Source organism: Corylus avellana, chromosome ca10 (genome assembly GCF_901000735.1).
Source record: "Corylus avellana chromosome ca10, CavTom2PMs-1.0".
NCBI classification, from domain to species: Eukaryota; Viridiplantae; Streptophyta; class Magnoliopsida; order Fagales; family Betulaceae; genus Corylus; species Corylus avellana.
Window position 1 is genome coordinate 14,924,815 of NC_081550.1, and position 26,097 is coordinate 14,950,911.

The 26,097-nt window shown below is 38.7% G+C and overlaps 1 protein-coding gene across 1 annotated transcript; it reads right to left on the reverse strand.

Moving 5' to 3' along the window:
• Positions 1 to 618: 618 nt before the first annotated feature.
• On the reverse strand, positions 619 to 12,350 carry LOC132163416 (serine/threonine-protein kinase GRIK2-like). The gene is made up of 13 exons (XM_059573698.1): positions 11,754 to 12,350; positions 11,325 to 11,522; positions 10,740 to 11,128; positions 10,080 to 10,154; positions 9,818 to 9,862; positions 9,298 to 9,372; positions 8,708 to 8,795; positions 8,422 to 8,546; positions 7,895 to 7,990; positions 1,819 to 1,885; positions 1,598 to 1,713; positions 1,420 to 1,498; positions 619 to 1,265 (listed from the first exon to the last, which is right to left on the reverse strand). The coding sequence occupies exons 3-13, from the start codon at positions 11,061 to 11,063 to the stop codon at positions 1,102 to 1,104; spliced, it is 1,254 nt and encodes a 417-aa protein (XP_059429681.1). The 5' UTR covers positions 11,064 to 11,128; positions 11,325 to 11,522; positions 11,754 to 12,350; the 3' UTR covers positions 619 to 1,101.
• Positions 12,351 to 26,097: the final 13,747 nt, after the last annotated feature.

Sequence of the window (26,097 nt, forward strand, 5' to 3'; positions counted from 1 at the left end):
TTAGCCACCAATAAAGTGGTTTCAAAAGGTATACCATAGATGGTGCACACAAAAAATATACAATTGCAATAGCGAAAGAGAACTACATCAACATTGAGAACCCTGATGGAGGTCGAATCAAAGCTAATTAAAAGGAACAACAGTACAAAGCTAATTAAATACATAACAAAAAGTAGAATAAAAGGTCCAAGTCCAAAAAGCAGCGACACCAGAATTCTCTATAAAATACATTATAATATAATTCAATACAATAAAGATGTAGCCTAAAGGCCTTTACCACTCCAAACCTCTTATGTTCTTTTCTTCTGCTGTTAATTTTTCTTTTATATTTTACATAAACTTCAACATGTATCATAACCACCATTTTTTTGGTGCCTCTAATTAACAATCCTTCTTTCGTCACCCGGGCAAGTTTTCTGAATTAAGCGTTTCTTTGGTGTTTTTCACTACGAAAGTAGCGCACAGCGCTTTGTTGAGACTAGCTTTGCACTTGGTTTGTGTGCACTTGGTATATCAAATATTCAATATTCAATATACAAGTAAATCATATTCATAAAGAAACAAATCAAGCAATTGGTTTCACAACTTCATTGAAATTGTTCTTCATCAACACAAGTCTGAAATCATATTTCTTCTACTGAATTTCATTCGATTTTATTAGATAATATTTATGGCACAAGAGCTTCATGCAGCATACAGGTAGCAAACCTACTCACAAGCCCAATTAACATTGAAGGGCCATTATCATTACTCAATTCAGATACAGTTTCATATATCCTCCAATATGAAATTAGATTCTCAATCAAATAACTCAAACAATATTTTAGATCCAGGACTGGTACAAGACATGTTTCTTCTCTTCAAATCATGACAAAATCCCCAACTCACAAGTACTGAATTTCTGCAGTTATCAACTCAAAAATACTAATCACCAACTCACTCTTTGGGCTTTCAAGTGCTCCAGAAACTTTTCCTTGAAACGGCCTGTCATGATTTTTACCTCCTTGCCAGTCAAATTGATGCATCAAAAAATAAAAATAAAAATAAAAAGGAAAAGAAAAAAAATAGCTTTTCTACTATACAAAAACCTAAGAAAACAATTTAGTCAGTAGGGGTTATGTGAGTATCATTATTGTTCCCATCCGCTTCTTCCCTCTGCAGCCTCTTACGTTTGCACCAACATAAATACTGAGGAATTGGCCCGTCTTCCACAGTAACCCAGGTATGCTCCGCAACAGCCTTCAATGTCATTCTCATGTTTGGTTCTGCAAAAGACAAGGGTTAAGTTCAATTGTGGAGCAGGTGCATGTGCAGAAATACAGCTATCATAAAAAGACGAGACGCATTCGAGGGAATTCTGGCATTTTATAGGCACGGCCGGATATGACAAAATGTTGGTAATGAATACATCCCACTGACCTTTGCAAAGAAGCCCCTCTAGCAAGTCCTTCAGCTCTGGGTTCATATCATCCGGGAGAACCAAGGGGTTATTAACAATCTGCAGAAGGAAAGACCACTTAGACAATTCTACAAAACACAGGGCCTAGAGAGTAGAAAATGAAAGTCAACAGAAATGGAGAAAGTAACTTTTGTGCACCTTCTCATATGTATCCTGCAGGGTCTCCCCTAGAAATGGATATTGACCCAGAATCATACAGTACAAAGTAACTCCGACGGCCCACGTGTCTGCAGCTTTCCCGTGATAGGTTAGACCTGTTGAACAGGGGGGAAAAAAAAAAAAGACATGGTAACTACATCCCCACGTCAATTAATTTCAATGTCACTAGGCATATTTCAAGCTTGAGAGAGAACCCTAACCAAGACAGCACTCGGGGGCAGTGAAAACAGGAGTCCCAGGGGAGCGACGGAGCTCATCAGTATCATCCTGCAAATGAAACCAATAAAAGGAGAAATTGAAATATTGTCAATGATACGTGACAAAATACTTGGTTTAAGTAAAAACATGACTATTTCTGTTACTGAAAACATGTCCACTGCTAATGCTTGTGAGGTCCCAATATAAAATACTTACTCAACAAAGAGCAATAAGAACTACAACTCTGGTCCCACATGGAGCTCAATTTGAAAGACATTTATACTAACTAATCTAAAAATACAATTTTATAACAAGACAGTTCCACCGCATCATAGTAACACAAATTTTAGAAGTATATTTTGCAAATGCAATGCTTGCCACTAAAGAGGGCAGGGGAAGGAAGGTGAGTTGTCTTCAACATTCAAGCAGGCCAAAAGAACATCAGAAGAAAGCATGTTTGTCAAAGACCTTTATTAAATTGATGTAACTAAGCTCAAATCAATTCTATTAAGCTTTAATCCAAAGTAATTGGACGCAACTACATGGATTTCCAAAGTACTGGGAATCGGCTACAGGAATCCTCCATTCAATCATGTCAAGACTGTATACTCGAATTCAAATTTTAATAATCATGCCATTTCTAACTATTTACATCCAACTTAATCCTTTTCACTAACTTGGATCAACTCACTCTTTCACACAGACGCAGACATAGGTCCTCACTGCACATGCACCATATCAAGTATCTTCCCCTCATCTGTCCCTCAATTGATGCCACTTTGAAAGGACATTTTTCTCTTAAGTATCTTTGACCATGTAACCATTGATCCACCATAGCATCCTTATCTCAGCAGCTTTCATGAAATCAATATTTCACCAAAACATATAGTTGCTGGGAGGTGGATGTTTTTGCTTCTTTTCTCCAGGTTTTGCATTCGATTAAAGTGAGACGAGGTAGTGAAGATAAGTTGTGGTGGGTCCCTTCTAAAAAAGGTTGTTCAAGGTCAAGTCCTTCTGTTCCTTGGCTTGTTCTGACGGTAGTCGTTTCTCCCGAAAGAGTGGCTTTTTTTACATGGTCAGCAACTCTTGGCAAGATTCTTACCTTGGATAATATCAAGAAGCGGCGTGTTATCATGATAGACAGATGTTGCATGTGTAAGAAGTTTGGGCAATCCGTAGACCACCTTCTTCATTGCAATGTGGCTTCTGCTCTGTGGAGTGCTCTCTTTAGTCGCTTCGAGATGTCTTGGGTTATGCCCAGACAGGTTTTCGACTTGCTTGCTTGTTGGTGGTCCTCCGAAAGGCTGACGAGTGCTGTGGTGTGGAAAATGGCGCCTATTTGCCTTCTTTGGTGCTTATGGAGGGAAAGAAACAATAGGAGCTTTGAGAACTTGGAGAGGACATTGGTCGAGATTTAGCCTCTTTTTACCGTACTTTGTATCTTTGGACTACGGCTTATGTGTCCCCTTTGTCGATTAGTTTTGATGATTTCTCTATTCGCTTTGTCCTTTCTAGTTAGGTGTTTCAAAGTTGCAACTCCAAACTCATCTTCTAGCGATCTTCGAACTTCAAGCATTTCTTTCTCTCCAAATGAACGCCATCAAACAAAAATGAATTACATTCCACACAATGTTTAAATCTTTTTTTGTTTGTATCTTTATAGACGGTCTTCCTTTTCTCTGTTCTCTCTCCTCAGTTTTCTATTCTTTTCAGCCCTAGCAATGGCACGCTAGGGCCCAACGAGTTTGTCATGGAACATCGCTTCTCCTTTGAAGCAAAAACTTTTTGCTTTTCGGCAAAGGATGGGTGTCCTGACCTTTGTCTGGAGGAAAGAAGAAAAGGATTCGTTGGGTTTATTTTTGCGAGCAACCAATGTTCTTCTTGGTTGGTGGCCACGGTAGAAGCGGCGAGTCAGTCTCAGCTGAAGGATGATACCGCCAAGTCTTATCGTGAGGGAGATAAGGTTATGATGGTTCATGGGGGAGGTAATAAGGCAGGAAGGTTCCTGGAGGTATCTGTATTGGCCGAAGGTGGTCGTAAGGGAGTCATCTGGCTTCCGGAGGGCCGTTATGAGCGGGGATGGCAGCAATTTGCGGGAGAGCTATGGCAGTTGATGGCGGTACAGGTTAAGAAGTCTGGGTCGTTGGATTATGTGGTCCCAACTACAGCGGGGAATCAGCTTCAGTGGGTTATGGGTGCTTCTTCAGGTGTTAATTCTGGGCGGTCATTCATGCAAGTGCTTCACTCGACTTCTGGTGTCGAGGTGAAAGCTATTGGGTTGAAGGTTCTTTCCTCAAGCTTTCTCAACCTGTTTTCGGTGTCGACTTGCTTCGAGGCGGTGTCTGATGGAGGCGGGCTGCGAATTGAAGTGGACTGCTATGCGATGGAGTGTTTGCCCAGCTCCCTGGCAGCGGCTGCTGCGACATTGAGTTTGAAGAAGAAGAAGGGTACTTTTGGTAATCAAAGGATGAAGAGGCTTCTAGGGCAAGTTCTATCTAAGTTGGACCAGGTTCTAGTTGGGTTAGTTTCGAAGCCCTAACGCAGGCGGTAAAGGGCTTGTATTTTGGGCCTTGCAGTTACTGCCTTTGGTCGAAATACTGGGTCAGTCCTTGAAGCGGGTTCGGGTCACGGTTTGGATCCTAATTCTAAACCGAGTTTGGGTCAATTATCGGGTTTGGCTTTGAAGCTGGTTTCTGATCCTGATCATGGTGCTAAATCAGCTTGGGTTGACGATTTGGAGCCTGTTTCAGTTATGGATAAGTTCTCTTTCAGTTTTGGGTCCAGACCATGGCTCTGGTCACGATTTGGTTCTAGTATCGTCCTCTGTCACGATTGCTACGTCTTCTGGGCAGGTTCTCTTTACGCCGGAAAAGTCTGCAGGAGCTTCTGCGGGGGTCTGGCAATTTGCTTCGACACCGATGATTGGGTGTCTTCAGGCTTCTCACTCTACAGACTTGTCTTTAGGCTCCTCTCTCTCCAACAACCCCTCGGACTTCAGGGCTAATCAAGCTTTTCCTTCTCTGTCAAAGAAATCTGCCAGAAATCTTGCTGTTCCAGGAGCAGCAGCTTTGGGTGATAAGCTACACTCACTTCCGATGTTGTCGGAGAGTGGGGCCCCCATAGTCCGATCAGTGTACAAGCAGACGTTGAAATATTATCGAAGAGCTAGGGAAGCCAAGGGCAAGCTAGTGAAAAAGTCCTTACTCTTGGAGGCGGTGGAGGCTCTCGATGCTCCTCCGGTGTAGTTTCAATCCTTGCCAATTGCTGGGTTTGTTAAACAGTTACCTTCTGAGGCTGTAGATGAGATTGGGGCTGCAGATGCTCCGAATACTAGCTTATTACGGAGGGGTTTCCTTAATTCAAGATCGTCGGTGAAAGGTACTTCTCATGCATCTAAGGTGCCTAATGTTTTATCGACATTATCAGAGGTTGTTGAGGAAAGGGAGGACCCCAGTTGGAATGGGTTGTCACAATCCCAAAATTGGTTGGTAGGTTTTGGCCCTTTAGGGGAGATTGTGGTGTGGGATAAGGACGGTGATAGCCTTTTCCCTCTAGGCATTTGTCATCCATCTAAGGAGATTGATGAGTGGGATTATTTTCCTGACCCTCTCGATTGGGATTATGATGAAGAGGAGGATCCAGCCTTGGCGTTGTTGGACACCAATGAAGAGGATTTTCATAAGTAAAAGTCCCTCGAGCGATGTACAAGGGCACTAGGGAGCTGCTCAACTTGAAGAGCACAGTTAACTAAGGCGATGATATTACTTCCAATCGGCGAGGGAAAGGCAAGGCCCAAGGGCGGCATCGCTGAGCCTCTTTTTGGGTCTCGGGTGGGAGGGCTTTTGTCCTAGGGTTTATGGTGTAGTGAGGGTTTTTTGTTGGGCTTTCTTTCTCTGTTGGGTTTTGGATGGGAGGGCTTTCTTTTTTTTCTCTTTTCATTTTATGGCGTTCTCTTGTATACTTTCTGTGTACTAGGATTGCACCCTTCTATGCTTTTGATATATGAATCATTCCGACAAGACCGTCCTTTCTAGCACGCGAAGACCTCTACCACCCGTCCAAGCTAACCCACTCTACTCCAAACATCTAAAACACCAAATTCCACAATTCTCTAGCAATATCATAGTGAAGAAGGGTAGCAACTACTATATATAGAACTCCCTCGCTCAGCAAGTCATTTTGGGAAAGTTGGCTGCTTAAGCTTGACCCTTTACTACTTGAAACTATAATCTCTCATCAATGATTTTGGGATGGTGTGGTGTGGCAAGGTTTGCCTCAAGGTAGCTTTCCCAGTTCTGTATAACATTGCCTCGGTGAAGGAAGCGTCTGTGGCCACTAATATGGACTTGTCGAGTGGAACATCAACTTTGTTCGCTTGGTTCATGATTGGAAAGTTGACATTTTGGCCTCTTTTTATTCTCTGTTGTATTCTTTCAAGAGGAAGAAGGGGTGGGGAGGACAAGCTTAGGTGGATCCCATCTCGCAAAGGGATTTTTGATGTTAGATCTTTTCACAAGACCCTAGCACACAAAGACAATCCCTCTTTTCCTTGGAAGAGCATTTGGTGGACCAAGGAGCCCTCAAAAGTGGCTTTCTTAGCCTAGTTGGTGGCTTTGGGGAAGATTCTTACTATGGACAACCTCAAGAAAAGACAACTTATCGTGGTCAATCGGTGTTGTCATTGCAAGCTGAATGAGGAATCTATCGACCATCTCCTTCTCCATTGTGAGGTTACATATTCCTTATGAAATGCTATCTTTAGTCACTTTGGGCTTTCCTGGGTTTATGCCTAACAGTGTGGTGGATTTGTTCACATGCTGGTGGTCGGGGGTAACCCTTGGAGGGCGGTTGTCTGGAAGATGGTGCCCCTTTGCATTATGTAGTGCCTACGAAGGGAAAGAAATGATAGGAGCTTCGAGAATCTTGAGAGGACCTTAAGAGGAGCTCAAGCCCTTTTTTTTTTTTCCCTCTTTACTCGAACATCTACTTATTTAGCTCCTTTAGTTATTAGCTTGTTAGATTTTCTTCTTTTCTCCTTCTTAGTAGGCGTTCTCTTGTATACTCCATATGTACTACGGTTACACTCCTCTGCGCTTTTGATATATATAACATTACTTATCAAAAAAAAAAAAAAATGAGTTAGTGTACAAGGCTTTTTAGTTTTGTTCTTAATCCCTTGACCATGCTTACAAGTTCATGTAGCTGAGTTCTCAAACTGACCTAATATCAAATTATATGTAGCCATTACAGCTTAAACATCCAAATCATGACTCCTGTATGCACCAAGCCCCTCTCTAGGTTGTAGTCCTAAGTAAACTCTATATCCAGGAGACCAAACATTCTACTCCATGAAATCTTGTACATTTTAATTATATAACACTTTCATTCCATGACTAAAATTTCATTTCTAAATTACGTTCTAAACTAGCATGTGAAAAACACTTGCACTCAACTTTTAAATTTTAAAGAAAAAAAATGAAAGAACTACATAGAAATTTTTTAATTACATTTTCTCGACTATTTTACTTGTAGACATATACTTAATACATGTACACAAATTAAAATCTGTATGGTTAAACTATGACGGGAGAAACATGGAGGTTTGCAATGCATATATCCAAATTGGTGTCGTCAATTCTTTCATATTGCACAACAATCTGCACTAAGTCAATAGTTAGACCTTATCTCTCTAAAAACGCTTGGTGAGCCGGTCTTAAAATTGAATAGCTCTTTCAGTCTGAAATATTAAAAATCTGAATTATGTGATATAATAATAATAATAAATAAATAAAAGTACGTCTTAAGTGATCTCATCGTTTTACTGATATAAATATTTTGAATTTTTATTTGTGAGAAACAACTTTAAGTCTTCAAAAAAATACTGCTTGTAGAAATATCAATAACCCCTCAGTTATCAACACACAAGATGTACTCCTAGAGCTGAGCAGGGATAAAGTTTCACATTCCACCTTCATGCATATAATTTAAAAATAAATATGATGGGACATCATCACAACCTTTTTCTTGCCTTTCAATGAAGTAAACCTAAAGAAATTAAGGGGGAAGCACTTTCATTACCTCAAACACCTGGCTGACGCTGAAATCCCCAATCTTAACCGTACCATTACGAGTAACCAACAAATTATCAGGTTTAATATCACCATGCACAATATTCTGCATTTTCAAAGGAAACATAATAAGATTCACCATAATTGAAGCCTAAAAACTTCACAAAAGGGAGGAAAAATGCCTACGTAAATGAATATAATGCAATCTTGTGACTACCCATGATTAATTGGGGTAATTTTGTATTTTTATTTTTATAGGGGTATAAGGGACATTTCACAAGTCCACCTTTTGATTTGACCCTAAATTCTCATGGTAGGTGTGTAACTGAAAGAGGCTAAAACATGAGAACCCGACATTGCAAAATCTTAAACTTTGAAGGTATGATTGGAAAGCGCCTAAATATTAGTGGGGTAAGTGAAGTTTTCCCAAAAAAGAAAAAGGTATGCCATTAGGAAAGCAAAGCAGATGACCATGCAGAGATGAAATATCATCCTATTCTCAAAGCCAAGATCAAAAGCAGACTTTCAAGATCATACATGAGCATGGAGGTACATAAGCCCCGAAACTATATCCCGCAAGTACTTTCTTGCTGTGGTTTCTCCCAAGCCACCTGGTGGACCTGAACCCTCACAAACCCATTTGCCCTCCACATATTCAAGAACTGAAACAAAAAAAAAAAAAAATGGGTCACTTACATTAAGCAAAAATGCTAACCTAGTTCTTCATATATTCATATCTTCATGCACAGCAAATATTGCAAAATAGAGCACATTTGTTCAAACTGAAAATAGGGAAACCAAAAAAGAAGTGGCAAAAATATACCCATGTAGAAGTGATCAGTGTTTGGGTCATCAATCACCTCGACGAGATTGACTATATTAGGATGATCCAACATTTTCATAATAAGAACCTGAAAGGAAAAGGCACATACAATTATTCTCTGATAAGACTCACGCTTAAACATGAAAGAGCTAAATCAGCTTATGTAATCAACCATTTAATTTACCTGACAAAAGAAGAAAAAAAAATCAACCATTGATATGCAAAGAAAAACCAATAGACAACGCATTATGCTCTTGTTAAATGATTTGGACACTTGTTCAAAAAACAAAAATAAACCTCAGTCTTGGAGATATCATAATTAGAAGAAGCATCAAGAGCTTTGAGCAGTCTAAGAAAATAAATTTTGCATATAGGTATGAGAATGATGATCCTGCATAACCACAAGATATGTACCAGAAGTTACATTTCACCCGAGACATTGGTAACAATAAACTGTAATATGACCATGGTTAGCAAGAAACTAAAGCATCAGCCAAGTCGACAAGACAAATATGCAAGTTTTTCTTTTTTTGCAAGTTTTCCAATGCAAAATAGCATAAATCACAAAATAGAAGACAGTGAGCAGATACCTCGCGAAACACATCAGTCATAGCAGTCTCTGAGGGTGCAACTCGTAGCTTTAACAAATGAGACTTATGAAAGGCCTGTCATTAAATTATGCTCATATGATTACAAAGTGAAACCTCTATTTGGCATGAACTTCAGAGTTATCCAAATAAATAAATAAAAAAAAATACCAAATATTATGTCATTAATTTTTTTTTTTTTTTTCAAATTTTTATAAGTATTAAGTATATTATCAAACGAGCAGAAGGGTGCAACCCATATACACAGGATGTATACAAAGAAACCCCTACTGATTAGAAAAAGAAATGTCATTATAAAATTAGAGGAACTAAATAACAAGTAAAGAACCAGCATCACTCAGTACTGCTTCCAATATTTTTTCTAATGGGCAAAATTACATCATAATGGAAGTAGAAATAGACTAGCCCCCAAATAAATTAAAATGACCAGAATACATCCTCAGTCGTAACCGTTTTATAACCATAACATGCACTAGAAAGAACTCTTTTAGAAAAAAAATACCTTGATTGCATAATGCTCTCCATCTACACTGCTTCGATATAAAACCTGTGGCACATACAAGGAAGATGCTAAAGAAACAATATGAAAAATGCTAAATATATAACCCATTGACGCAAAAATACACAAAACAATGTCATCAAGATTATGCTTACCACTTTCCCATAGCTACCAGCACCAAACTTATACTGACGAACATAAACATTGACCATATAACTCATTGATGCAAAAATATACAAAACAATGTCATCAAGATTATGCTTACCACTTTCCCATAGCTACCAGCACCAATCTTACACTCACGAACATATTCATTGACCATCTTATTACCGTTTTCATCCTGAAAATGCATTGAAACTAAGTTTTAACAAGAAATATTGATATGAGTAGAAAATGGCAAAGGGAACAACAATTATTTAAGCATGTAAAGCTGAATGGAAAATACAAAGCATCCATATAAGCCTGTGCACATATCCATAAGCTTGCCAAGATTAGGAATACCCACATACATAACCTTCTTCAGTAAGTCAGCCTGCAGTTTGACCACATTATAGAAAGAGGGAGATATAGAGAGAGCTTCAATCAAACTCACAGCTAATACCATGATAATGAAAAACCAGACCTTCAATGGCAGCATTAAATTGAAATCCTACTGGAAAACTATTAGAATATATTTTAAACATTCTTACATATGAATCTTTAGGAAGTGAAACGTTAATAACTGCATATGACTAATAAGCACAATAAGATCCCCAATATCACTGTTGATTCAGAAAACTATCATGATGTCAAAGCTTATGGTCAACCAAATTGTATTTGTATGTAAAATAAGCGTCAAATAGGGAAAGGTTACCTTGCACACCCGTATAATTTTTCAAGAACAAAAGGTTAAGGTTTCATCACGCAAATAAGACCAAAATCATACCTCTGTGCGAACAACTTTATGAGTTTCCTTGACAGGAAATTGTCTGCAAACCATTCCATTTTGTTCTCTGAACCTTAAAATCTCTTCAGAATGTTTGGCGCGGCTGTGGTGCAACTCAGCATCATCTCCATGATTGGTATCCGTAACATCACCATTGTATGAACAATCCTCATCATCTTCAATATCTTCATCCAACAACAAATCCAGGGAATGGTGATTATTGAAGCCTGAAGTTGGCCTTGGTTGTCGTTTGGGCCTTCTGCTAAAACCAAAGCCAAAGCAACCGCAGCAGCCTATCATTCTGGCAATAATCTTACTCAGCATGAGAAACTTGAACCTTGAAGTAATTTCTTTAATTATCAGCAACTGAAAAAATATATCCCCAACACCTGTAAAAAGGCATACCCTAAAATTAAAAAAACCACAAATACCGTAACCCACTTCCAACAAAAGCTACCTGAAGCTAAATTTAACAAAAAAAAATTCCCTTTCAATCTTGAAGTAGTTTTCACAGCACAAATTTTGAGAAATTCAGCCGAAATCAAATGAATATACATTGTGCCACTTAAAACGAAGAATGAAAACCTGATTTACAGGAGGAGGCGAGGGCTCCAAGCCCGGATCAGCTTGGCTATTGTAACGGATGCCATTCAGCCAAATGAAAGGAACAACTTATGTTATTCAGCCCATTACCATTCAGAGCCAACATCTTGACCGCTCCAGTTTATAGCAAAAAATGCAGGGTCAAACCACACCCTTCCCCAGCACCCACAACACGTTGACCTTTTCCATTATTAAAAGCAAAAACAACACAAACAGAGACAACGAAATTAAAATTAAAATAATAAAAGTTGATAATTTTACGACAGAAAAACTAATAAAATAACACGCCAAGCTAATTACCAGTCCAAAAAAAAAAAGCCAAAATTTGCCTAGAAATTTCAGACCCAACAAAATGTATTCGAAAATCGAGCATATCCAGAACAGTATACAATCAAAATTCAAAACCCTAACCTTTCTCCTCGTCGTAATGGAAACGTGTTGTTGATAAATGATAACCAATTTCAAACCCCCATCTCCTCAACTTGTCAAAGCCAAAATTTCCACCGAAAAGAAAGACTTTCGGGGACAATATTCAAAACCCCTTGATTGAAATCAACTCTCCAATTGGAAATAAATTAAACAACTGACTGTGAAAAAAATAATGAAAACCCTAGTTTCCTCAGAAAAGGGGGAAATCGGAGGAATATGAAGCGAAAATAGGGCTACATAAAGAAGTCAAGGCTTCGGGATCTGAGGATCGAAACCCTAGGTGAGAAAACAAATATATTTAAAGCTAGAATTTGGAGAGAATGATCTGCGGCAAATGTTTAAATTTTGAAGTGCCAGGGATACATTGGGAAATAGGGATTCTAATCGGGGATATTGGTGGGTATATATATAGGAAACAAAAATAGGACACAAGTACTGAAGCGCGTCCGTAGAAGCAGCAGCAGCGGAAGGTTCTCAGTTACCGACCATTTACGGTTGTTTGAGGTGGAACACTTGGGCGACGAGAGACCGATTTTGCAACACTTTGTCGGGTAGGTTCAGACACAGGGTGATGGTGCCCTAAATAAAATATTATTATTCAAACTTTTTTATAAGAAAAAGAAAATGAATGATAATGCAAATATGCAATTGTCATGGTTGGCGGCTGGCAACAAGGGCCGGCTTAATATATTTGGGGGGGCCTTAGGCAAAATTTTAAAGTCGAGCCTTATTTTTTTAATATTTAAATATTAATTAAATAATATTTATTTTCATTCTTATTGTTGTTTCATGACTTTTAAGTTTAACTTTTAACTAGTTGCCAAAAAAATATGATGTGGCATATTTGTTTTTTTGAGTTAATTGGTCTTATTTTACAATGAGCTTATTATATTGAGGCGTTATTTAAAAAAAAAAATTATGCCTTAAGTTAAAATAAGATTAAAATTTTTTTTTAGGCCTTATTAAAATTTTTTTTTGGGCCTTACTAAAAAATTTTTGCCTCTTATTAACTGAGGGCCCTAGGCGACCGCCTCAGTGACCTAACCATTGAGCCGGCCCTGCTAGCAACTCATAACCTTGAAAAATATAGCAAAATAGCAAAAACGTCAATAATAGAGTGCTGAACATAAAGAGAGAGAGTGTAGTTGTATCACCTCCGATGCTAAAATTAGTAATCGATTGTAAAAAGGTCGAAAAGATGATAGTAGGTTAAGGGTAAAGAATGTTTTTTGAGCGTTGTCTATCTTCTTTATTCATATTTATGGCCGGTTTTTCCTGTTCTTGGTCGTAAATGATAAACGTCGAATGTTGCACATTTAAACCTCGTAAACTTGCATATGTTAATTCTTTAGTGTTATTATTTATTTGATTTACCAATCTCCCACTTGCACACACGTGGGGTTTCCAAAACCACTCTTTGGACTCGAGTGCACACGACTTTCCATAACCCAGTAGAAGCCCAATTCTAACTTGAAAAAGGTTTTCAGTCTCCCACTTGCACTAAGAGACTGCCTACGGTTTTTCTAGGGTTTTTAGGGTTTACTTACTCCCTATAAATAGGCTTCTAACTACTAAAAAAAGACACACTGCTAACTTAGAGCAAAATTCAGAAATAACTTCTTGGAGGCTTGAAGAGTTGAAGAAAAGAAGATCATGGCAGGAGGTCATCCTAGCAAAGTCATGAGTGGCTAAACCTCTCGTGGGATACTGATGTAACTCTATCCAAACACAATTGTTTGATTATATTTTAATTTAGAGATTTTATGCTTATGCCTAATGGTTGTATAATTTAGAGGATTGTTACTATTTGATATTGTTCTTAATCTTTTAATGCAATTGTTCTTAATTTCAAAACTCAATATTAGTGAAATTATTCTCTTGTCTTAGAAAGCTTTTTACTTTTATTTAACTCGAATCATTCTTGTTTTCTGTGATTATGAGGATGATGATTATACAACGGTTTTAATTGACATATGATCAAGAGGGTTTGATAGGTCATGCTTAAGGAAGACAAATCGTACTACACTCTAGTTTAGTGTAATTTAGGTAGACGGTTCGTACAAACCGAAGATAGGTTATATTTATCCCTTGATTGTATATAGCCTATTAAGGAATTAGATAATTCATACATAGGAAAGACGGATCGTACCGCATCTTAGTGGTTAGGTGGATAGTCTGTGCCAACCGAATATGGATTATACTTATTCCTTAATAATGACATTTTCTTGATTATTTTATCATACATAAAATGAATTTCTCTCATTAAATATGGTTAACTATTGTTGTGCGGATAGAGGTGAAGTCAATACCCTACTCTCTCTCTCTATTATATTCCAATTCTCTTTTACGTTTATTTTATGCAATTTAGTTTCAATCAAAATCAACAAACTCTCTTTTTAAGTTACTTTTAATCTTAAAAGACTTGATAACAATTCTCACGTAGTTCTTAACGTTCGACACCCTCAGTATAGCCCTATCCTACAAGGGTTCGTCATATTGCGAGTGATATTTTATTATTGACATATTTTTGCTTTAAAAAGACCACATCAGTGACTAGTGGGCCGTGGCCCATGTTGTCATTCCAATAAAGTTAAATGGAAATGATTGAAAAAACTACAACATATTTCAAAGCCAAATCTTTTTCGCTTTCTTTTTAACTTTAATTTTGTTGTGAAATTTTTTATTTTGTAGTTATTATTTTTAATTAAATAATTAAAAATATCATGAAATCTTTTTAATTCATTATATCTTATTAAATATTTTGATGGATAAAATCAAAATAATGTAATTACAATTAATAATTAAGATTATATGAACTCCGCCATTAAATTATCTTAGAAATTTTAAAAAATCTTAAGTTTTTGATAAGCACCGAATGTTGCACATTCAAGCCCCTTAACTCGCATATGTTAATTCTTTATCATTGTTATTTGTTTAATTTTGCATTGTTTTAGTGTTTTCAAGTTCTTAATAAAGATACAAGAAAAACTATCGATTTTGGGCTTAAAGCACACTTTGAGAGCACACGTCTCAGTATTTTGACCATAACTTTCCGCTCAAGTGTCGAATTGAGGTGAGTCTAGCAGCATTGGAAATCTAACTCAAAATTATACAAATCATTGTGAAATATGAATTTCCTAAATCGGACGTTTGCTATGTCAAAATCATCCTGGAAGGTAAGAGCGCAAATCCGCCATGTGCATAAGTGTGCTCGAGCGCACCACAAGTGGGATTGAGCACACCTCAACCCACGTGCGTAGGTGGGCTCGAGTGCACCACAAGTGGGTTCGAGCGCACTCGTGCTGAAAAGTCTGAAAGAAGCCAAATTCCACCTTGGACAAGGTTTTCAGTCTACCACTTGGACTAGACGATTAACCTATGATTTTTCTGAGATTTTTAGGGCTTCTATGGCTTGTTATCTCTCTATAAATAAACCTCAAACTTCAAGAAAATGGTGTGCTTAATTTTAGACATAGATTATCTTTTTGGAGGCTTGGAAAGTTGAAAAGAAAATGAACATGGCAGGAAGTCATTCCAACACCAGGATGAGCAACTAATTCTGTAATAGGGCATTGATGTAGCCATTTCCAAGTAACAATGGTTTAATTGTATTTTAATTTGTGTTTTTTCTATATGCATGATGGTTGTATAACTATGAGAAATGATCTTAATATTTATATTCAATCATTATGAATTCTTCTCATCTTAGAAAGTCTTTTATATTGATTGAACTCAATCTTTAATATTTTCTATGATTATATGAATGATTGTTATACAATGGTTTTAATTGAAATATGATCAAGTGGGTTAGATTGGCCATGCCTAGGGAATATGGATTGTACTACACCCTAGTTTAGTGTAATTTATGTAGACAATTTATACCAACCGAAGATGTGTTATATTATTCCCTTGATTGTGTGTAACCTATTAAGGAATTAGATAGTCCATACCTAGGGAAGACGGATCGTACCACATTGTAGTAGTTAGGTGGACAATCTATGCCAATCGAAAACGAATTATACTTATTTCTTAAATAATGGTATTTTCTTGACTATTCAAGTGAGACGAGCCATATATCATGCATATTATGAATTTTCCTTATTAATTTATGGTTACCCATTATTATGCGGTTAGTGGTGAAATCAACCCCATATTATATCTTTGATCATTATTATCTTTACTTTTATGCATTTACTTTACAAAATAAAAATGATAAACAATCATCTTTTAAATTGAGTTATATGTAATATTGAAAAGCTTGATAACAACACCCACGCAATCTTTGAAGTTCGACACCCTTAATAAAACCATATCCTGCAAGGATTCGTTCTATTGTGAGTGATTAATATTTATTATTGATATTTTTGCACACAAAAAGACTACATCAAATTTTGGCATCGTTGCCGGAGATTGCTTAACGGTTGCGTTGTTAAGTTTTAAAGATTGAATTTAACTTGATTCTTTTATGTTTTTATTTTATTTTATGTTCCTTTTTAGTTTTTTTTTTTTTTTTTTTCGTTTTTAGTTGTTTTTTTTTTTTTTCATTTGTATTCAGGTCCGTAGCTGCGCAACCCAGCATCGGCAGTGCGCTTGAGTGCACCTTGAAGTGCGATCGAGCGCACCCACAGCCCCCAGAGTCCAGCACGCCTGCGCTCAAGCCCCAGCATGCTGCGCTCGAGTGCACCCTCTAGTGCGATCAAGCGCACCTACGTACCCTGCTAGATTCCGGCAAGCTGTGCGCAAGCGCATCACCCTTGCGCCCCTCTCCTGACAACAGTGTACTCAAGCGCACTCTGCAGTGCGATCGAGCACACCTACCCAGCCTGCTCGGTTCTAGCTCTGAATTTCCAACATAGTTTTCGAGCCATTTGTGAGTTTCTTTTTTTTTTTTTTTTTCTTTTTTTTCTTTTTTTCTTTTGTCCGTTTTTTTTTTTTTGTTATTATATTTTTGTAAGTTTAGTTCATGTGGGGAGGCATTCTAATACCCCATGGACCATGTTCATATTGCTATAGTCCTTATCACCATATTAGAGATTGTTCTACTGCTAAACAATTTTCTAAATATTCTTATGAACATATGAACACACCGTTCTCAAGACTGGGGAATGACCTTTATCCTGATTCCTATAAATCGGCATGGAGCAACCAATCTAATCTCTCGTGGCAAGCTTAAGCTCCTGGAAATTATGCTCCACAATTTCATGAACTGCATCATCAAGCATATCCGCAGTTCAATTATCAATCCTATTATTTCCCTCAATATCAATCAGTTCCACAACTACAGTATCAGGTCGAGCCACCTCCTTTGAGGAATTCTGACTTTAAAGCAAAGGTGTTAGCTATTATCAGCAGATTGGAGGCCAATGATGAATTGATGTACTCTAACCCTCAATCCATCGCCAAGATAGAAGCTCATGAAGAGGAGCCATCTTCCATCTACTGGGCCCCACAACAACAATACCAGGTTGAGTCACCTCCTCTGAGGAATTCTGTAGTGACCCAAATAATTTAATTAGGCTTAGGACGACTTAATTAAGAGGTTAATTGGACTTTGGGTTACTAGGGATACCTGGAGGGGCATTTTTGGATTTCGGAGCTACAGTAGACGAACGCTCGTGCGGGGGACCACACACGAGCGCTCGCCTGGCAATCGTACACGAGCGCCTGTGTGGGGACCATGACAAGCGCTCGTTGACTTTTTGTTGACCACTGGTTTTTACCCACGCGTGCCACTTGCAACTTTGACCCCTCTAAGTTACAGTACACGAGCACTCGATCCTTTCCTGTTATTCACCATTTTGCTCTCAGCCTCTTTCCCTATAAATACCCCCTAACCCCATTCGAATTTTCAACCTTAGAAACCTTGGGGAAACCCTATTGGATTGGTTTGTGAGTGTTGTGAAATTTTGTGAGCTTTTGGTGAAAAAAGAAGTGCTACTTGGAAGATTTTGCGTGTGGAGGTAACCTCTACCTTTTCATTGAGTTATTAGCTTGGTTCTTGTTTAGTAGGTTATTATAAGCTTTAACTTGTTTAATCGTTCTTTCCATTAGACATAATCTTGTTATTTGAAGGAATCATGTTGGTTAGGATTTGCTAGAAACCTTTTTGACCTTAGGACTAGTCGGATGAAGGCTAGGAAAGCAAGTGGGTTAAATGAGGTTCTACTTGAACCTCACTGAACGAACGCTCGTCCTTAGGTTGAGCACTCAACCAAGGTCGTTCAGGGAATGGCCTTTTTAGCCAAGAACCCAGCGACCCTGTTTTTGAGTCTAGGATTTGTTTTAGTGAACTTAAGACTAATGAGAGGTTTTTCACAAATTTGGAGAGCTTGGAACCCTTGAAAGGATACTCGGAGAACCTACTCGACCTATGTGAGTTTTAACTCACATAATGCTCGCCATTTATTTTCCCGCGTCGCACGATTATTTTGTGTACCAAAACATGCATATTTACAACTCTCACGATATACTCCTTGTTGCACATGAACTCTAGCTTTGTGTGAAAATGTGCTACTTAACAAGATAATGACATTGAGAATTGTAAAATCCGGTATGTGCGGAATAATAGCCATGGGCTTACTATATATGTTAACTTTATGGTCAAATGTGTGTGTGTGATATATGGGCGTTGGATCTAATGGTTGTTTCATGACCGGCACAGCCTTAACGGGTGATCACTACAAGACGTACATGATTAGTAACATGGGCCACCCAAGGTTGGACTCGGTCAAGCTGCTAGTATTATGGTCGGTAGCGTACAATGGTCGGAGCACTGACATAGTATTACAGGTCCCTCGAGATAGTGCCAACCTTGCTGAGAAGGGGTAATATCTCGGGTAGACTATACTGTTGAACTATCACTGTCACTCACGATTATAAGCATGTATTATATCTATATCATCCATGGATAACTGTCATGCTTAAACTATTGCATTCTTTACCAAACGGAGTTCATCACAAAATAATGGCGTGTGTATTATGTGCATTAATTTTCACTAAGTCTTTAGAATTACCCCTTATTTTTATGTTTTCCCCCCTCCATTATGAATAATTGTGCGATTCAGCTAGCCTAGAAGAGGATGCCTACGAACCTAACTTGAGTGATTGCTCAGAACCTGATCCGAGTTGTTTTTGAAGACATGGACCCTATTTGGCTGACATCCATGTGGGATGATGGAGGAACCACACAAGAGGCAATGATCGAGATTGTCATCTCTTTGGCATTACTCAAACTTAGGATTTGATATTTTTATCTTTTTGTAAGACAATTATCTTGGGGTTTCTAATATGTTATGACGGTCTTTTGACCGATACATTTGATGATGTATTTATGTGATGATGTTATTATGTTTACTTTAGTGCATGAATGTGTGGTTGTTTTAGTTACTACTCTCTAATCCTATAGTTTAAAAGTCTTCCGCTAAAGTCTCTCGTACAGGAGAGGTTATGATCCCTGAGTCTTGTTTCATGAGGGATAGGGCTGGGAGACGAATCATGGGGTCAATTACTAGTTAATTAATTTTCCCATCGGGGTCGTTATAGTTGGTATCAGAGCCTTATGCTTTGAAGGACTATAGGATAAAATGAAAGAAAGGCTAGGCAATGATCACACTAGAGTATAAGCTAGATAGTTGCTAGGACTTTATTTGTAGGTTGGTCGCTTGGTTCTAATCGACTTGGTTCTAACTCTATTCTTCGTTGCAGAGAATGCTGCCCCCGAAGGAACCCAGCAATCGCGCCTAATGCTCTAGAAATTGGGAATGCTGAGGATGAAATTCATCTAGAACCAGTGGACATTCCAGTCTACGAAGCAGCGCCCTCTGGAAGAGATCATGTGATGGATGCGATTGGCCTGTTTGTGTCAGCTTTAGATCGAGATAGGATCGCACAAGGCAGCTAGTTGTAGGACCTGGTTGTTCTCTGAAAGACTTTTTTAGTCATCATTCGAATAGTTTTGATGGAAAGGGCGATCATATCAGCCGGAGAACTGGCTAAATGATATGGAGGAACTATTAACTACTAATGGGTGCACCAATGAGCAGAAGGTGGCTTACACTGCTTATAAGTTAACTAGGGAGGCTAAACGCTGGTGGCAAGACAAGAAGATCGTGCTTGTCGCTAATTTGGGTTTAGAGACTGCCATTACTTGGGATATCTTTAAGCACGAGTTCAATCAACACTTCTTTCCCAGAGCCATGCAAGAGGTGATGGCACGAGAATTCTTGGACTTGGCCCAAGGAAGTATGTCAATAATCGAGTACCCTGCTAAGTTTCTTCAGTTGTTGAGGTTTGGCATGTACCTCATCCCGAATGAGGAGAAGAAGGCAAAGAAGTTCAAGCGGGGTTTGAACACCTGTATTCAAGCCATGATGACTTGCTTTGACATCTGTGATTTCTCCTAGTTAGTGGATTGGGCTTCGATCTATGAGGAAAGTTTGAAGGAGCATGGTGAAGAGTGGATCAGAAGAGGAAGGCCCAAGGACCTGGTACATCGGCGTGTGGAGACGGACCAGCTAAGAGGATGGCAGTAAGGAGTTATCCACCCCAGAGGCCACAAGGACGTGCCTCAAGCAAGCCTCTGACTCAGCAGCTGAAAAGTCAGGTGCTTGAACTGTGCCGAAAGTGTAACAGGGTTCACTAGGGACCTTGTAGGATGGCTACTGGCCAGTTCGATCGCTTTAGCAAGGATTGTGTGAGCAAAGGGAACACTTAGAAGCCTTTGGCACCAGCACGACTTTACGCGCTTGTTCCTGAAAAGACAAAATGAGGATCGGAAGTGGTGACAAGTACCGTCACTATACTTGGATTCGAAGCTTTAGTTTTGTTTGATTCAGGGGTTACCCACTCCTTCGTATCTATCATGTTTGTAAGATTGTCTAGACTTGTAGTACGAACTTTGGAAACTAGTCTTGCTGCAACTACCCTCATAGGCAAAACTATAGTCTGTAACTGTGCAGTTTGTAGATGCCCTGTCAGAATCTGTGTAAGAATACTTCCTACAAACTTAGTTATTCTCCCTACGAATAGTTATGACGTTATTCTCGGGATGGATTGGCTTCCGAAGCATTTGGCGATTATCGACTGCGCTTGGAAGCAAGTTACGCTCAGGCTGTGGGGAGAAAGAGAAGTTACGTACATCGAATCGCGAGTGAGGTCTTTACCTCCAACCATTTTGGCCGTTCGAGCTAGGAAGCTCATTTTTGGAGGGGGGACAAGCGTTTTTGGCATTCGTCTCATTATTTTGACCATAACTTTCTTCTCAAGTGTTGGATTGAGGCGAGTCTAGTGACATTGGAAAGCTAACTCAAAATTCTACAAATCATTGTGAATAGGAATTTTCTAATTTGGATGTTTACTTTGTCAAAATCGTCCCACAAGATAAGAGCACAAATCAACCATATGCGTGAGTGCGCTCGAGCATACCACAATTAGGATCGAGCGCACCTCAGCCCATGTGCGTAGGTGGGCTTGAGCGCACCACAAGTGGGCTCGAGCGCACTCGCGCTGAAAAGTCCGAAAAAAAAGCCAAATTCCACCTTGGACAAGGTTTTGAGTCTCCCACTTGGACTAGGAGACTAACCTACGATTTTTCTGAGATTCCTAGGACTTATAGGGCTTGTTTGCTCCCTATAAATAGACCTCAAACTTTAAGAGAAGGGTATGCTTAGTTTTAAACAGAAATTATCTTCTTGGAGGCTTGGAGAGTTGAAGAGAAGAGGAACATGGCAGGAAGCCATCCCAACACCAAAATAAGCAACTAATTTTGTAATAGGGCATTGATGTAGCCCTTTCCAAGTAACAATGGTTTAATTGTATTTTAATTTGGGTTTTTCTATATGCATGATGGTTGTATAACTGTGATAATTGATCTTAATATTTATATTCAATCATTATGAATTCTTCTCTTGTCTTAGAAAGTCTTTTATATTGATTGAACTCAATCCTTCATATTTTTTGTGATTATGTGAATGATTGTTATACAACTGTTTTAATTGACATATGATCAAGAGGGTTAGATAGGCCATGCCTAGGGAAGACATATTGTACTACACCCTAGTTTAGTGTAATTTAGGTAGATAGTTAGTGCCAACTAGGGATGGCAATTTAACTTGTGACACACGAACCCAATGCGAACACGACATGTAAAATCGGGTTAGGGTTGGGCTTTAACGGGTTCAGGTCGTAAATGGGGTTGTAAACACGTTTAGTAAAGGTGTCAGGTCGTGTTAACCCGTCGAGTTCGCGGGTTGACACATTTGACTCTTTTTTTTTTTTTTTTTTCTTTTCATTAAACGTCTAAAGACTAAGCCTAAAAGCCTTAACTTACTCAACGTCTCAACCCTAAAAAGAATTCGCGCTGCTTAGCCTACTCAGGAGACCTTTCGTCTGCCCACTACCCTCAGACCTTTGATCCGATCTCACGCATGCCCTCACGGTATCTCGACAGACTCACCCTCACCTTTACTCTTCAATCTTCACTCACCCTCACGGTCACGACACACGGCCTCACCGGCTCACCCTCATGCAACGCCTAACTCAGTTCACTCACCCTCAAGGCCTCACCTTCAAGATCGGTCGCTCTCTCTCTCTCTCTCTCTCTCTCTCTCTCTACTCTCTCCATCAGTCTCTCCCTCTCTCTTGGTTTGAGGTGCTACCACTACATCCATCGGTCTCTTCATCTCTCTTGGTTTACGGCATAGCGGCACTATGGCTACCACTAACTCCAGCTTCCATGTATCTTCTTTCCTTTGAATAATGTAATTTTAATATGAAATTTTGGGTACTCTGTATCTTAGACATTAGTTGATTTTAGGGTTTAGCAATTTCTCATTAGTGACACTAAACCTAAATTTTATTTGTAATCTACTTCTTTGGTGATTCTGAGTAATCATTAATTGTTAATCTCTCAGAAACATTAATTGGTAAAATCATGTTGTTGGGTTCTCACTTCTCAGTCGTGTCTAATCACCTTTTGTTTATTCCAATTAAACCTAGAACAAATTTCCAGTAGGGGAAAATAAAGCAAAAAAGGGAAAAGATAAAGAGAGAGTAGAGAATTTGTAAAATTAATCTATTGCATGTCTCTTCCTGTAAAATTAGAATTTGTATATTTTATTGCAATTTTCATTTCCTTATGAAACCCTACGCTGGTTTCTTCTATTTTTCTCGGGAATCAAATAGGACTAAAGGAGCCTTTACCCTTTCTAAGGCTGGCAATTTTGACACGGCTCGCGAACCCGATACGAACACGACACGAAGTTAGCAGGTATTAGGTTTGGGCTTATCGGGTTCGGGTCTTAATCGGGTCTACCCGAATAAGACCTGGCTAAATTCGTGTCTGGTGGGTCAACCCGGTAGGTCCACCAGTCGACCCGCCAGACACGTTTAAATTAATAGGTCTAGCGGGTCAACCGGGTCTCGGGTGACCCGCCAGACTCGTAACCCATTTAAATTAAAAGAAAAATCCCCCAAGCGTGTAAGTGTTGTAACCCGGACTCGGTAATGGTATAACCCTAATTCCTAAACACACTCTCATGACTCACCCCACTACCCTAGCAGGCAGCAGCTGCTAGCCCCCCCACCCAAACCGGCGACGCCGACTGGACTGTCTCTCCTCTCTCCCTCTCCGGCACTCCATCTCCCTCTCGGCTCTACCTCTATCTCCCTCGGACCCTCTCTCATCTAAAAAGTGTGGTTTTCACACCCCTGCAATTGCCAGCTCCCCCCCACCCAAATCGGCGACCGGACTGTCTCTCCTCTCTCCCTCTCCGGCTATCCTTCTCCCTCTTGGCTCTATCTCCCTCTCTCATCTAAAAATTTCACTCACACGATCACACTCTTTCTCCGTTAGCTCAACTCAGCCGCGCCTCTCTCTCTCCGACTCCACTCTGTCTCCGACTGTCCGGTATGGCGGTATGTCTCTGACTCCCTTTATCTCTTGCTTTGATTTTTATTATTATTACTATTTTTTTTAGATTTTACTGGTTGTCTTTTTCTTTTTTCTTTTTTTTTTTGCATTTTTTGTGTGTACACTATAAATACTGATAATGTATGATTTGTATAATGTATAATGCATTTTTTGGTTGTCTTTAGACTATTTGTTGGCTGAGTAGAGACTAGAAAGTTATAGGCATGATTTCATTGATTTGGTATGCTTGTTTTTTGACGGTTTGTTGGCTGGGTAGAGACTAGTAAGTATTAAATTATTAATCTGCTTCTACTTTGTTGATTATATAGGGCTCAAAACATGCTTAGATGTGGCTAGAATTTGATAAACATTTTGTGTAGATAATCAAAGTGAAATATTGCTAAAGTTAAAGCTTGAAAGCCTTGGAAATTTGGAATAACAAAGAGACAGAGTGAATGGTCTAACAATTTATAATTAATTTTTTAAAATTAGTATTTATCCATTTGGATGTTGTCTTTAAAATATAGTACATACAAATTAAAAGAAGATGATCTATGGAGGAAGTGTTTGAATGATGTAAAGTGCACCAATGGCGAAATAAGGCTTTCCATTTAATATGCACCAAATTTTTGACAAGTAATTGTTATATAGTCATTGAATCTTATTAAACTAGTTGATAGCATATACTTTAACTAATTATTATGTGTGTAGATGACTAATGAAAAAATTGTTCAAGATGCATTCGAGTCATTCGAAATTGACGACGATGTTGTTGAAGTAAATTCACTAGGAGATGACTCTGTTTCTATGGGGAATAAGAAAAAGGGAAAGAAGCGTAGGAAGACCTCAGATGTTTGGCAATATTATGACATCGTTCCTAATGCTGATCCAAATGACCCGGAGGTATGGGCAAAATGCAAGACGTGTGGTAATAAATATAGGGCTCGAAGTTCATATGGAACTGGAAATTTAATAAAGCATAGTAAAAATTGCGAGGGGAGAAATACTCGTGATGTTGGGCAAATGCTTTTAGTTGGAAAAGCAGGATCTCTGGGGGTAAGTGACTCTAAATTTGATCCTAAAAAATATAGAGAATTGTTGGTTGCTTCAGTTATTAAACATGATTTGCCTTTTTCATATGTTGAATATGATGGTGTAAGAGCAGTACATCAATACTTGCGTGCTGATGTACCATTTATCTCTAGAAATACTGGTAAGGCTGATTTGGTTAAGATGTATTTGAGGGAGGAACAAAGGGTTAAATCTATGTTGAATGCTTGTCCTGGGAGAATTTGTTTAACATCTGATTTGTGGACTTCTTTAGCAACTGATGAGTATATCTGCCTTACTGCACATTTTATTAACAAAGATTGGGTCTTAACCAAGAGGGTGTTAAACTTTTCATTTATGCCCCCACCACACAATGCTATATCTTTGTCTGATGTTATATATAACTTGCTACAAGAGTAGGGGATTGAGAACAAGATTTTCAGTATAACATTGGATAATCTTCCAATGATAATTGTGTTGGGTTCTTAAAAGATAAATTGAACATGAAAAAAGCCCTTCCTTGTGATGGTGATTTCTTTCATGTGCGTTGTTGTGCTCACATTCTTAATTTGATAGTGCAAGATGGATTGAAAGAGATCAATGATGCTATCCAAAAGGTTCGAGATAGCGTGAAGTATGTTAGGGGATCACAAGTGCGAAAGCAAAGTTTTCTTCAAGCAGTGAATTAAATGTCATTGGACAGTCATAAAGGGTTAAAACAAGATGTGCCAACCAGATGAAATTCTACATATCTGATGCTTGAGAGTGCTGTTCACTATAGGCGTGCTTTTAGTTATTTGGAGATGACTGATAGAAACTATAAGCATTGTCCTACTGCAGTTGAGTGGGAAAAGGTGGATAATATCAAAAGTTTCTTAGCTTGCTTTTACCAAGCTACATGTGCTTTTTCTAGTACGAAGTATCCCACTGCCAACTTATACTTTCCCGTAATTGCCATGATTTATGTGCACTTGAAGGAAGACGTGGTGAGTGAAGATGAGCATAAGAGTTTAATGGCAACTCAAATGCTCTCTAAATTTGAGAAATATTGGTTGGAATTCAGTGAAGTGTTGGCCGTTGCAGTTATCTTAGATCCTCGTTACAAGCTTCATCTTGTAAATTATTACTATACGAAGATCTATGGAGTTATGAATTCTAAACAGTATGTGAATGTTCACGATAAATTAAAGAACCTTTTTATGGACTATAGTGCTTCTTCTATACCTTCAAGTTCAAGCTCCATAACTGTTCAGCAGCCCCAAGTAACTCAAGCAACACTACCTTGGGAACAGGTGAATAATATTACAATACCATTGATTTCTTATCTTTTTAGTAACTTAGTATATAATCTTTTTAGTAACTTAGTAT